General features: G+C 32.3%; 1 protein-coding gene across 1 annotated transcript; it reads left to right on the top strand.

Moving 5' to 3' along the window:
* The first annotated feature begins 1,984 nt into the window (after nt 1-1,984).
* Nucleotides 1,985-14,884, top strand: LOC112696201 (basic helix-loop-helix protein A). The gene is made up of 8 exons (XM_025748827.2): nt 1,985-2,144; nt 2,651-2,944; nt 3,713-3,809; nt 3,924-3,938; nt 4,047-4,103; nt 4,776-5,064; nt 13,606-13,674; nt 13,977-14,884. The coding sequence occupies exons 1-8, from the start codon at nt 2,047-2,049 to the stop codon at nt 14,765-14,767; spliced, it is 1,710 nt and encodes a 569-aa protein (XP_025604612.1). The 5' UTR covers nt 1,985-2,046; the 3' UTR covers nt 14,768-14,884.
* The last annotated feature ends 390 nt before the right edge of the window (nt 14,885-15,274 follow it).

Here is a 15,274-nt window from a genome sequence, read left to right on the forward strand (position 1 = left end):
TAATAATTAATTATATTTTTAAATGGATATATATTTTTATTTTTGAGTTAACTTCAATTTAAAATTGAATTAGAGAACACAATTAAAATATGTGTATTAAATAGTTATTTTGGTGTCTGATAATTGCAAATTTTGATCAAATGAATCCCAAAACTAATAACAACAAAATGATCCTTCCAAAAATAATTTTTATTTGACAAAATTAACTCAAATATTGAGTCAACCGTTAATTTATTCAATTATTAAATATTAATTTTTATAAAATGATTAATTTAACTTTACCATCTCCATTATTTGTACCGCTATCACTACCACCTGCCTCCATAACTTCATGGTCTCACTCTTCATGGCCGTGGTGGTTGGTGTTGGCCGTAATGGTGATGGTGACCATTGTTAATTGATGATGATGTTGTTGTGGTTGTTAGTTAGGGTTGGTGGGAAAGTGGTAATAGTGATGATGCCTAATAATAACTTAATATTTCATTGAATGACGATATGATGAGCAAATTTTTTCAGACATTATATTTTTATAGTTCATTCTATTGTCTTAATATATTTGAAAGTTATTTTGTTGTAATCTGTATCTTTTTACAAGTTAATAATTAATATTTTTTCCGCCACATGGAATAAATTAAAATGAATTAATAATTACGTAAAGGGTATATTAAAAATCAATTATTAAATTAATCATCTATATAGAATATAAATTAAAATATAAAATATAAATTAAAATTGAGTTTAAATTATATATATTTATATAATGATTGATTTTTTATTTGGACGTATAATATTACGGAGAGATTTTTTGTTGTTATATCTTATATATGGGCTAAGACCGTCTGGTAAACCAACCAGTCAAAATTAAATAAACTATACATGGAATTTCTCTAAAAGCACTGCTATATGGTTGGCTTTGATATATATCTAGGCTTAATTAAAAGAGATTATTATTCTCTTAATTAAATTGTTTAAAAAATATCTTTGAGATTTGTCTATTTCACTATTTCTTTTTAAATATTGAATACTTCTTCATATATATTGAATATGTCTTATTATTATTATTATTATTATTATTATTATTATTATTATTATTATTATTATTATTATTATTATTATTATTATTATTATTTAGTCGAATCCGTTTCAGTTTGCATAATAATATGATGTATAGTTTACTAATTCCTATTCTTCCTTTTGGATAATAATTAATTATTAGTAAATAAAGTATTATTAAAAGATTATTTAGTGTAAACTTAACAAAATTGCCATATGTACGTAAAATTAAACAATTTTAATTTGTACGCCGTGTTCCAACTATATCTATATGAATGTGCTACTCTACTTACATCAAGTATAAGAATCATGTGTTTAAAAATAAAAAATAAAAACAAAAAAAATTAAAAATAATTTCTTACATCTAATAATTAACATCATTAGAATGATCACAATTTCATCTTTTATATAAAAAAACAGACTTCTACGTTTGTATTCTTAATTAACAAACAAATTAAATATGCAGTAATGTTAGAAAAATAAAAAATTAGTTTAAACTTTTTTTATTTAATAAATAATAAATAAAATAAATTTTAAAAATTTTTATCTAATTTTTTTTACATATATTTCAATTATGAAAAAATATAAGAGAATAATATTTTTTTTAACAACATAAATAATTAATTAAATATAAAATAAAATTGAATGGTTAATAAATTTAAAATATAATCCGTTATTTATATTATTCGCATATCTTATTGCTCACTTACCAGAACTTAGATGATGATAACATTTGTAATTTGCAATTAAAAACTCACATGCTAATTGTACTAGCCTCCACATGAATGAAATTATTTCCCTATGTGAAAGTCAAGCTTTCTTAATTTGTCATATTCTGCACGTGCTCGACTTATTTAATTTGAAATTCTCCTTTCCTTTTATATATATATTCGGCTTTTGAGCTGAAAATATAGTCCCTAATAATATCTCCCATTATTATATTATATCATATATTTTAGAAAATAAAACAACATTTCTTCTTCATCTCACTCAATGCCAAGCTGTAGCAGGGTTCAAAGCATGCTGCAGGCTGCGGTTCAATCACTTCACTGGACTTACACCATCTTTTGGCAACTCTCTCCACAACAAAGGTATCTCATTATCTTCTTCCTCAAATTCAGGGATAGATAGATAATCGATGAAACTCTCAAACACTTAGTTAAGAGAGAAATAACATTTTTTGCTAACTCATAACTAGAGTTAGTTATTGTCTGAGATATAATTATCTACGGCTCTCTGATCTTCTTATCAATTTAAGTTTTTAGAATAAAGGACACTGTTTCTATTATCTAACTTTTTTTCCCCTTAAAATTGGGTACAAATAGTATTAGAGATCAGCAATTTTTGTGATTTGTAGTCATCAAATAGTTATTAATAATATTTTTAATGGTGTGAAATTTCATTTAATTGTGTGCGATTACTCACTTTTCTTTTATTGGTTACATGCTGGTCAGAATTTAATAAAGTCGCTGTCTCCAGACTTTTCCAAATGGCTACTACTATTGAATTATAAAGAGATGGTTAAATTTTACTTGTTAATTATTATAATAAGGAAGCTAGAGAAGTACATAAAACAATTATGATAATAAATGTGCAGAGTTCTAAGGTGGAGTGATGGATTCTACAATGGAGAAATTAAGGTTAGGAGGACAGTAGAAGCAATAGAAGCTAACAAGAGTAATAGTAATAATGAGGAGGCGTCTCTCCAGAGAAGCAACCAGCTTAGAGACCTCTATGACTTACTATTGTCTGATCGCCAGGGAGACCTCATCTTTGCTGCTGATCCCCCGGCAACTCCGCGTCCTTGTACCGCCTTGTCGCCGGAGGATCTTAGCGAATCCGAATGGTACTATTTGATGTGTGTCTCCTTCTCCTTTGCTCCTGGTGTAGGGTAAGTCCATGGTCGCCGGGCTAATTATCATTATCATTATCCTAGCTAGAAAATATTCAAAACTAATATTTTTTTGGTTAATATTTTATTTTTTCTTTTAGGAAAAGTACGAGGAGTCAATGAAATATTTGTACAATATGTACAATGGAAGTTTAGGGAGTATTAGAGATATAATCATTAGTGTTACCTTTTTTCATTAGCTGAAGCTTTTGGGATGCGTGGTATCATGACATGATATTAGAGTTTTAGATCTGAAAGGTTAAGAGTTCAATTCTTGGTTAACTCAAAAATCAGTTTAAGCTTTTGAAAAGATATTTACTAAAAAATTATGTCATCAACAGTATTTTTAATGGTGTGAAATTTAAATTTAATAGTAAGAGATCATTCACTTTTTTTTTTAATAGTTAAATGTTTACTATAAAACATAAAAGTTGCTACTCCCTAAATTTTTTCTAAATGATTATATATTTAATATATTTTTTTAAACAAAATTCTTTTTGTATTTACTTAAATTTTTATATATATATATATTTTAGTTCAACACTTTAAAATTTTTAATTGTATAAATTTTAATACAATGCATAAAATTATATTTTTTAAAAATTTAAACTGATAAAAATAAAATATATAAATAATTATATTTCTAACACGTCTCAAACAAATTTTAGGATGTACTAATAGCTGCTAAGCACAACTGATTTACATGCATCTTATGTTATGCTTGATAGATAGAATTTTAAGTAATGATAATATTGTTGTTAATTAAAGGTTGCCGGGGAAGGCATATGCGAGGAGGCAGCATGTTTGGCTCCAAGGTGCAAACGAAGCGGACACCAAGACATTTTCAAGAGCAATTCTTGCCAAGGTACTTTCTTACTTAATTATATTATTTTCCATTCATATAATAATTCATCAGTTACGTACTTACTATAGCTTCTCTTGTCTGAATGATTATATATGCAATTTTTTCCACCGCCAGAGTGCTGATGTGAAGGTAAATTGTCCTTCAACAAACTCTTGTTTATTGTGGGGTGTATGTGTTGATGAGTTCTTAATTAATTAACATGTGATTGCGTTTTGTACCATGCCAACTGTACTGCAGACAGTGGTGTGCATTCCAATGTTGGATGGCGTCGTTGAACTCGGCACAACTGATAAGGTAAATAAGGAGTAATGTTACAAATCTAATTTCACCAAATATTATAATAATTTTAATTTTAATGTATTTATAATATAAAATATTTTATACAATTATATAATTATATCTATCTTTTTTGAGATGATCAATTAAATCATCATAAAAAATATTTAAAAATAACAGTTATTTTTTATGTTGTAATATTATATGTAATTGAATACACATATAAAATTATTTTATATTCATAATAAATTAAAATTAAATTATATTATAATAATAAGTTGTCAAATAAGTTTAGTAAAAAATTCACTAAAAATGATTTTTTGTTAAGTTTAAATTTCAAAAGTCTTTTAGCTAAATTTTGATTTTTTTTTTAATTTCAGATGTTAATATGTTATATAACAAATGATGATGTCATTTTTATATAATGCCACTCATTTATTCTATAAATTGATATAAAATAGAATGCAAAAGAATCATCTCATAAGTGATATTATAAAAATTAAAAATGATATTATTTTATTTTATAATATTCAATGTTACTTTTCAAAATTTTTTCTTATATACATAATTATAATAATTAAAAATCGTTAAATAGTTTAATATAATACGTATTTATATTTTAGTTATTATTTAATTAAATATATCTGTATATAAATAGGCAATTAAATGGGTATGGTTCCTTATTATTAGGTAAAAGAAGATATCAACTTAATCAAACATATAAAGAGCTTCTTCATAGGAGATCACCACCGTCCCCAACCAAAGCATGCCCTATCTGAAAACTCTGCCTCCAATCCCATTACAGAAGAAGCTCAATTATTATTGGATTCAGAAATAGCAACCCTCCCACAAAGCAAGCTTAAGGAGCTGGTCATGGCAGAGGACAGTAGCCGAGCCGGATCGCCGGATGATGGCTCCAATCGGCTGAACTCAGCCGGGTTATTGGAGTTGCTTCCACCAGAATCAGCAGCTTCACTAGGTAAACAGACATATAGTCTTATAGACATAATATACAATTAAGTATATGCATATTATTATATATTTAATCCACATGTGCAACAATTTTTTTTTTCTTTTTCTGAGATTGGCGATGAATATGTAGTTTTATTAAAAGATTATCTTTCACTAAAATCTTTAACAGTGACGAGGTAATATATAATAAAAGCAAGACAAAAATTTAATTAATTCTTAAAATTATAAATATTGGTTCCGCTAAAGAATTAATTAGGAGTGTAGCTAATTAGAGCTAACTAGTTAAAAAATAGAAAATCTGTTATAAAAATATAAAATAATTTTTTACTATTTTAATTTTTTAAATTTTAAAATTAAAAATATAAAATATTAATTTGAGTTGATTTATGTTATAGTTAACTCTTTATATTTTTTTTACATATATATAGAAAAAAATTGACAATACCATTTTTAATTAATGTTAAGTAATATGAACGTGATCAGTATAAAGAATTAGTCTCGTATTAAAAAGTTAAAGTAAATAAATAATCTATAAAACAAAAAAAATGTTTTAATTTAATGTGTTAAAATTTTAAGTTGATATGATATGGTGTTTTTTTGTGTTATATTTTTTATCTTAATAAAGTCTCTTCAATGATAAAGAATTCTCCACGTTGCCCAACAATGAGAGGGAAAAAATCCCAGGTTGTTGAGATAATATGAAATGTAGATTATTCCTTAATAAATTAGTGGACATGTTCAAACGCCACAATTGATTTCTAACCACTACGTATTAGTTTTAATTAATAACTATTTTAACTTCGGGACTGATGACATATCTATGATCGATAGATCCTGTTCCATGCTGTTAGAGAATCATTAGCATCAAATTAGACCAATTAGTATCGTCTATATTTATATAGTATATCTGTATATTAATTATAGGATTCTATGCCTTTATTACTCTGATTCATTTAGCACCTATAAATACCCCTTGTATATTGTACCTTTGAACACAACTCAATAATACACTTTTTCATATTATTCTCTTAGTCTCTTGTTTCTAACATGGTATCAAGAGCTTAGGTTCCTTTTTTTTTTTCAATGCATATTAGTTCATAGCCCCATTGTTTTTCTTTCCGGCAGTGTTCTTTGGCCTCCTTTTTCGTTCCCTTTTCGACGCTTTGGTTCGTCAACCCCGTAACCATCTTGTTCACCTTGTCGCCGTGATTCCAACGCAACCGGAACCGCCGCCATCCTCCGCCAGACGCGCCGCCGAAAGACGCTGCCACGACCAGGTTGTTCTTCCTTCCAGATTCCACCCGTGCCTCTTTGCTCTCGATTTTCGTCTTGTTTCTGACGCTTTGGTTCGTCACCTCCGGTATCATCGTGTTCTCCTCTTTGCCGTCTTTCCAACGCCGCCGAGATCTCCGCCATCAGCTACCGGACGCGCCGTCACGCGCCGCCGGAATCCCGCTGCCCGCCTCCATCGTTTCTCCTTCAGAAGGTTCAGCAGCTGTTGGATCCGAGATCCAATCGGACGACCCTCGCGCTGCCACGTGTCGCCTTGCAGCAACCCTTAGCCGACCCGCGCACGCCTGCCCCGACCCGCACACGCCCGGTCCGACCCGCCTGCGCTTCCACCTGGCTGCCCGCGTGTCTCTCTCCCTCCACTCAGGTGCTGCCACGTGTCCTTGTGTCGCTAACGTGGCGCTGACGTGGCGCTGACGTGGCGGACAAGTGGGACCCTCCCTAAGGTTTTTTGGTGAGCTCTTTCCGATTTTGCCATCCGTTTCCTCATTTTCTGCTCAGAAATTGCAGTTTTTCTCTCCTCTCCTTGTTCTCTATGGCTACTTTTATGGAAAAGTCAGATGTTTTTGCTGCCACAGACAGAAAAGGGGCCTTCTGTCGCAACTGTAATCGTTTCGGACACCCGTTCTCCAGCTGTCCCTCTGTTGAATGTCGCACATGCCACCAGAAAGGTCATATTAGCTACCATTGTACGCAACTATTTTGCCATTATTGCAAGCTCTCGGGACATTTGATTACTACCTGTCCTACTCGCCCACCACGTCCTGCGCCTGCTTCTACTGTTGAATCTACCACCACTGCTTCTCTCAACTCGTCTCCTGTCTCTCTATCTGATATTGCGTCTCTTCTTCAACGTCTTCTCTCCCTTTATAGTAATACCCTTGCTGCTCTTTCGACCCCTCCAGGTGCTTCTAAATGGTATTTTGACTCGGGATGCTTTAATCACATGTCTCCATTGCGTGATCTCTTCTCGTCTCTGTCTACCACTACAAATGGACCTTCTGTCAATACTGCAAACGGTTCCCTCTTGCACCCAACACACAAGGGTTCTATATCCCAGTCGACTCTTAATCTTCCTGATACTTATTATATTCCCAAATTAAACTTTAATCTTATTTCTGTTGGTCAACTTGTTGATCTGGGTTTTGAAGTCACTTTTTCTGTTTCTGGTTGTCGTGTACAGGATCCTCGGACGGGACAGATCATCGGGACTGGACGAAAGGTCGGAAGGTTGTTTGAACTCGAGAAACTTCATATTCCTCATGTACCAAATCTCTGTGCTGCTTCTTCTCCCTCTACCCTTCACTTATGGCATCAACGTCTTGCCCATACCTCCTTAGGAAAACTGCGTCCTCTTGTGTCTCAGGGTGTTTTAGGTCAGGTTCCAAATGAATCTTTTGATTGCATTTCTTGCCAAACTGCCAAACAACCTGCTTTATCTTTTCACAATAATTCATCTCTTGCTTGCTCTCCTTTTGATCTCATTCACTCTGATGTTTGGGGCCCCGCTCCCACTGCCTCTATGGGCGGAGCTCGATACTTTGTCGTTTTCATTAATGATTATTCCCGTTTTAGTTGGGTTTATTTGATGACTAATCGCCATGAGTTACCCCAAATCTATATCAACTTTGCTACTATGATTAAAAGTCAATTTTCAAAGGTCATTAAGGTTTTCAGACGTGATAATGCTATGGAATACCGTGATTCCAAACTCTTAACCTTTCTTACAGAACAGGGCACTTTGTCTGAGTTTTCTTGTCCTGGTACGTCGCAACAAAATGATAGAGCTGAACGTAAACACCGTCACATTCTTGACTCCGTCCGTGCAATGCTCCTTTCTTCTTCGTGTCCTGAGCGTACTTGGGGTGAAACTGTTCTTACTGCTGTTCATGTTATTAATAGACTCCCCTCTTCTGTTCTTGGTAATGTTACTCCCTTTGAGCGTCTTTATCATACCTCCCCAGATTATAGTTCTCTTCGAGTTTTCGGATGTGTATGTTTTGTTCTTCTTCAGCCTCACGAACATAGTAAACTTGAACCTCGGGCTCGTATGTGTTGTTTTCTTGGTTATGGCACTGAACACAAGGGTTATCGTTGTTGGGATCCTCTCTCTAAACGTGTCTGTATATCTCGTCATGTTGTCTTCTGGGAGCATCACATGTTTTCTCGGTTCTCATCCTTTGAGTCAATCCCTACTACTCAGTCACCTCTGTTTACTAACCCAAATGTTGATCTTTTTCCTAGTGATGATTCTACAGATTCTATCTCGAGTGACCCTCCACAGCCTCCTGTTCTTCCGCCTTCTCCATCTCCCAATGATTCCAGACCGGACGATGATCCTGCTCCTACTGTCATGCCTCCTCCTCCCGCTCGTTCTTCAAGGGTAAGGAATCCACCTCCTCATCTTCTTGATTATCATTGTTTTTCTACTATCCTTCATCAACATGAACCTAAGTCATTCAGAGAAGCCTCCACAAATCCAAATTGGCAACAAGCAATGCAGGAAGAAATACAGGCACTTGAAAAGGCACACACTTGGGATTTGGTTGATCCTCCTTCTGCTCAAGAAGTTGTAGGCAGCAGATGGGTATACAAGATCAAGACTCGCTCTGATGGTTTTATTGACCGGTATAAGGCGCGATTGGTTGCTCAGGGTTGTACGCAAGAGTATGGTATTGACTATGAAGAGACTTTTGCTCCTGTTGCTCGTCTCACATCTGTTCGTGCTCTTCTTGCCATTGCTGCAGTCAAAAAATGGTCTCTCAGTCAAATAGATGTGAAGAATGCATTTCTTAATGGAGATTTGAAACAGCAGGTATATATGAAGCCCCCTCCGGGTTATTCTTGTCCCTCTGGCAAAGTTTGTCTCCTTCGCAAAGCACTCTATGGGCTTAAGCAAGCTCCTCGTGAATGGTTTGACAAGTTCAGCACTACCATATGCAGTCTTGGTTTCACTTGCAGTCCTCATGAGCATGCTCTCTTTATTCGTAAAAGTGAACGTGGAGTCGTTCTTCTACTTCTGTATGTTAATGACATGATCATTACTGGGGATGATGTTGATGGTATCTCTACTCTCAAGGCCTCACTTCACCAAACCTTTGAGATGAAAGATCTTGGTTCTCTCAGCTATTTTCTTGGTCTCGAGGTCATCTCCACCGATGATGGCATCTATCTCTCTCAGGCTAAGTATGCTTCAGATCTTCTTGCTCGCGCTGGAATTACAGATAGTCGCACTGAGTCTACTCCTCTTGAGCCTAATGTTCGATTTACCCCTATGGATGGCACTGTTTTGGATAATCCGACTCTCTATCGACAGTTAGTTGGCGGTCTCGTCTACTTGACTGTCACCCGACCAGACATCGCCTATCCAGTTCATGTACTTAGCCAGTTCTTGTCAGCTCCTCGTACTACTCACTATGCGGCAGTTCTTCGCATTCTTCGCTACATCAAAGGCACTCTATTTCATGGCCTTTATTTTTCGGCCCATTCCTCTTTGTCTCTTCAGGCTTACTCCGATGCTGATTGGGCTGGTGATCCCACTAATCGTCGTTCCACTACTGGTTACTGCTTGTTTCTTGGCGACGCTCTCATTTCTTGGCGTGCTAAGAAGCAAACGTTCACTGCTCGCTCAAGCACAGAAGCTGAGTACCGTGCCCTCGCTGACACCACTGCTGAAGTTATCTCGGTTCGTTGGCTTCTCGCGGATCTAGGTGCTCCTCAGTCGTCTCCTACTGATGTTCTTTGTGATAACCGCAGTGCTATTCAGATCGCCCATAATGATGTTTTTCATGAACGCACCAAACACATTGAGATTGATTGTCACTTTGTTCGGCAACGTATCCTTATTGATGCTATTCGTCTCATTGCTGTTGGAACACTAGATCAGACTGCTGATATCTTCACGAAAGCTCATCACCCGACTCATTTCCGGACTTTGTTATCCAAACTCAAGTTGGTCTCCTTAGCTCCCACTTGAGTTTGAGGGGGGATGTTAGAGAATCATTAGCATCAAATTAGACCAATTAGTATCGTCTATATTTATATAGTATATCTGTATATTAATTATAGGATTCTATGCCTTTATTACTCTGATTCATTTAGCACCTATAAATACCCCTTGTATATTGTACCTTTGAACACAACTCAATAATACACTTTTTCATATTATTCTCTTAGTCTCTTGTTTCTAACACATGCAAAGGATTTAACATGTATGTGGTCTCCTTAAAATATGCACACACCGTGGTGAATAATTTGACATTTTCAAACCTTTATTATTATTAAGATTTAGAGGTTAATAGTTAAATTCGTTCTTGAAAAATCACTTATTTTTTAAATTAGTCATTATATAATTTTTTTAGTTATATTATTCTTTAAAAAATAAAACGTAAGTTAAATTGGTTTTTTTTGTTAGTTAGATGATGATGTGTCACATTAAGTGTCATGTAGTATGATAATGTAGTAGATTAATGTCACGTGTCATAAGATAATTAGTTGACGTGTCAAGTCAGTGACACCTAGCATGCCACGTGACTTGATATGTAAAAAAGTTAGTTATAATCAAAATAGTCTCGAAAAGTTTAGACGTAAGTCATTTTCGTTCCTAAAATTTTAAAAATTAATCAAATTAGTTTTTATATAACTTTTTTATTTTTTCTTCATGATATTAAATTTTTAATATTTTTTATAATACTAATTTTAATATTATCTTTTAGACCTTAATAAACAAAATCTCTTTACATAAAAGAATAAAAATAATTAAATTATTATAAAAATATTTTATCATTTGTATTTTAAAATTTTACATTTCAAATTGTAATTTCTTTATAATAAAATTTTTTTATTTAAATGAATTTATCAAATTATTGTTGATTATATATTTAAAAATTTAATATTTTAAATTTTACTAAATAATATAGTAGTTATTTTAAAATTGAAATCTTTTAAATTTTTTAAAATTGTAATTTTTATTATTGTTTAATTTATATAATAAAACTCAATAATTGAAAAACTAATTTGTTGAATCACTTGTTGAATTTTAATATTTTAATATAATTTTTTAAAAATAACTACTATATTTATTTAGGAAGATCTGAAAGATTAAAATATTTAAAATAACTACTATATTTATTTAGTAAAATTTAAAATATTAAAATAACTACTATATTTATTTAATATTTTAAATAATTAATATTTAATTAAAAATATAAAAATTAATAAATTTTAAATAATTTAAAAATTATTATAAAAAATAAAAAATTAAAAGATTAACAATTTTAATTTATATTATTGATCAGTATTTTTTTAATAATTTAATAATTTTATCCAATAATAAATTTATCAATATTATACTTTTATTTAACACTTTAAATATTAATAACTAATTATTGATTAAAAATATAAATTATACTGACTATGTAACATTATCCCAAAAAATAAGTTACTAAAGTACTAGACAAACTTGAGCACCAAATGATAGGCCCCGCTAAAATTAACCATATTTATTACTCAAGTGAGTAAGTCAATACTTGTTATGTATCATTCTTCCTTGTGCATATAATAAATAAGGAAAAGTATGGAGATAATAAAAATATTAAATAATATGAATAATATATATATCAATATTTATTTTATTAGGTGTATAAATAATTATTTTAATATTAAAATTTAAATAATTAATTTAAAAAGTTAATATATTTTTATTTGATTAGTAATTGTTTATATTATTTAAAATAGTCATTATTTATCTAGTACTTTTCAATAAATAAATATATAACGAACTGATAAATTAATCCTTAACACGTTATTAGTAGCTTATTAGATAGACATTATCTTTGTCGGGCACGGATTCGGTAAGCCGCCCTCTTTTGGGTACCGAAATGCTAAAAATTTATTTAGCTTATTGGTGTGTCTTTTTAATAAAAAGTCATTAGATCTTTTATATTTTTTTTAGTTCAACGGTGAAGATTATCCTAAATGTAGTTTAATATAATAAATTATTTAATATTTTTTTGTAGTTTTTGTGTCAGTGAGTTACTTTAAAAATATTATTTTTTATGGTTATTATTGTTATATAAGAAATATATGTGGGTTTATATCAAAAAATTAAGAATACGTAAGATTAAATTAATTAGAGTTAAATATCTCCTATTATGTTAAGTGCCACCTCCAATTTCTTCAACCTTTCAGCAGCCAAGTCAAACCATCCTTTGCTCAATACTTTTCTAACACTCTCCAACATCTCATTCGTTGTAAAAATTATCCTAACAAACCCTTAACAGCTTCATCTTCTTCCTAATTTTCACCACAACTTCGTGTACCTCGACATCAACCATCTAGTCGGAGATGAGCTTGATGACTCCGGCGAGGTTGTCGGAGCTGAAACTGGAAAATAGCACTATTGGCGAGAGAAAAGAGTAACATAAAGTTGTCGCGGTGGGAGAGGATGTAAGATTGGATCTTAGATCAGATCTAAAGGGATGCGATTAGTAGTTGGATGAGTACAACGACGGATGAAGCAGAGAAAGGCAACGACGGAGAAACAATCACAGGAAAAAAACGAGGAACACTGAAAATTGAGAGAAACAACGCTAAAAAACGAATCTGAGAAGCAAATAGAACGGTCCACGGTGAAGACTCTGGTGTGGCCACCGATGTAATGGAGCTTGCCGTGACTCGTTTCCAAGGCTTGCTACTCAGTTAGTTGGAAAACAGAAGAAGTTTAGAAGATTCTTGAAACAGAAAATTGAAAAATAGGAGAAGCAGAGGAAAGGTTTGAATTGTTGTTGGCGGTGGAGATAATAGAAGGGGCAACTTGCCATGGTGGAGGAAGGAGAGGAAGAGAACTAGGAGGATGAGGGAGCAGCAATAATAATAAACTAATGGTCCAACTAATTTTAACAATTAAACTAAATATATTCATTTAAAAAATTATTGAATAACTCCTCTATTTTTTAAATAATTACAAAAAAGACTCTACTAAAATGAATATTTTTATTTTGGCCTTCCCTAACTGACCGGTGCGCTAAACAAATTTTTGGTGTTTCAGTATACTATGATAGGCTGTGTACCGAATCCGTGCCCATCTTTGTCATCACTCATCTTTATACACTATCCTTCAATTTCATAATAATAATAATAAATTGATATATCTATTGACAAATAAAATATATAGTTTTCTTGGTTGCATTGCGTAGTGTTCTTTGTCAAATTATAGTTTTCAATTTTCTAAAGTATATTTGATGTTCTATCGTGTCAGAACTACTACATGGTGATGAGTATGATAATAACTCAGAGGCTGAGACATCTCACCTATGTACGGAGCAAGGTTTCATTTCATTTCACTCTCTCAGTTTAATTATTACCTATTATTTAAATTGAAGCATAATCAATTTTTGAAGAAAAAAAAAGGTTAAATTAATTGATTCTATTATGTATACATTAAAATTAGTTATTAAAATCAGTTATTAATATAAAATATATATTAAAATATAAATTCATATATATATATTTATACACAAATATATTAGTCAATAATATTTGTGTAAATCAATTTAGTTTTAATTTTTTCTTTTTTTTCTTTTTCATCTTATTAATTTGTTTCTTTTTTAATTTTTTCACTTCCATTAGAGGGCCACACACACTACTCTAAAACGGTGTCCACCATCCTAGAAGGCAGCTCTGGCCACCGGCCGGATGCTGTTTGCGGCTTATTGTCCTTCCAATCAGCTTTTGCCACGTGGAGCAGCAGTGTTTATAACTGCAACCAGGTGACAGTGGTTGAAAACCCCCAACGGCTCCTCAAGAACATATTGTTTAGGGTTCCATACTTGCATCGCAAGCAAAACCGCCACAATTCAGCACAAACCCTAGAACAATTGGAAAGAACGATAATGCCTTCTCCACAAGATGACCTAATCAGCAGCCACGTGGCAGCGGAGCGGCGGCGTCGCGAAAAGCTGAACGAGAAGTTCATCACGTTAAGGTCGTTGGTACCATATGTGACGAAAATGGACAAGGCTTCTATATTAGGAGACACAATTGAGTACGTGAAACAGTTGCACGAGAAGGTGAAGAAGCTGGAGGAGGAAGATAAACGGCGGAGAAGTGGAAAGAAGAGGAAGGAGAGGGCGGTGGAGGTTTCGGTGATAGAGGGTGAGATTTTGTTGGAGGTGGAGTGTATGAATAGGGAAGGGTTGTTGCTTGATTTGATGAGAGCGTTGAAGGATGTGGGAATAGAGGTGAGAGGGGTAAAATCGTCATTTAAGGGTGATGATGAAAGGGTGTTTGTGGTGGAGTTAAGAGGCAAGGTGAAAGAAAATGGAAAAAGGAATAATAATAATAAGAAGAAGAAGAAGATTAGCATCATGGAAGTGAAGAAGGTCCTTCGTAACATTATAAACCCTCATCATCCACTATAATGCATACAGCATTGTTCACTACTCTTAGCTTGGTGTTGAACTTAAAGATATTCTTTATTTCTGAAGTAACTATTAAGGCCCTTACTTACTGCTAATAAAGGTTTTTTATATTATCCATTACAATTTAGAAAACATAAAGTTAGATTCTTTTTTTTTTTTGTGACTTAAAGTTAATTTATTTATGCAGACTATAGCTACTAAGAGTGAATATATAGATATAAAAAAGTTATTTGTATATTAATTAAAATCAGCTATTAATATATTTGTATATAAATATATATATATATATTATTTAATTTATTTTTAATATATATTAATATTTTAATATATATTTTATTTTAATAAGTGATTTTAATATACACCTAATATAATTATACAATACTGGACTGGCTAAAATGACAATTGAAAAAGACAATCACCTTCAATTTTCCCTGTTTCCATGCAAAGAAACTTTAGAGGTGGCAAGCGCACCTTGATGATGTGGATTAGAAAAAGAGAGAAATGCAT

Source organism: Arachis hypogaea, chromosome 6 (genome assembly GCF_003086295.3).
Source record: "Arachis hypogaea cultivar Tifrunner chromosome 6, arahy.Tifrunner.gnm2.J5K5, whole genome shotgun sequence".
Lineage (NCBI taxonomy): Eukaryota > Viridiplantae > Streptophyta > Magnoliopsida > Fabales > Fabaceae > Arachis > Arachis hypogaea.

Bases quoted from the DNA above. Each gene is read 5' to 3' on its own strand.
- LOC112696201 (XM_025748827.2), top strand. From the start codon at position 2,047: ATGCCAAGCTGTAGCAGGGTTCAAAGCATGCTGCAGGCTGCGGTTCAA. The intron at 4,104-4,775 runs GTAAATAAGGAG...CCTTATTATTAG, and splicing joins AACTCGGCACAACTGATAAG to GTAAAAGAAGATATCAACTT. The intron at 13,675-13,976 runs GTTTCATTTCAT...CACTTCCATTAG, and splicing joins TCACCTATGTACGGAGCAAG to AGGGCCACACACACTACTCT.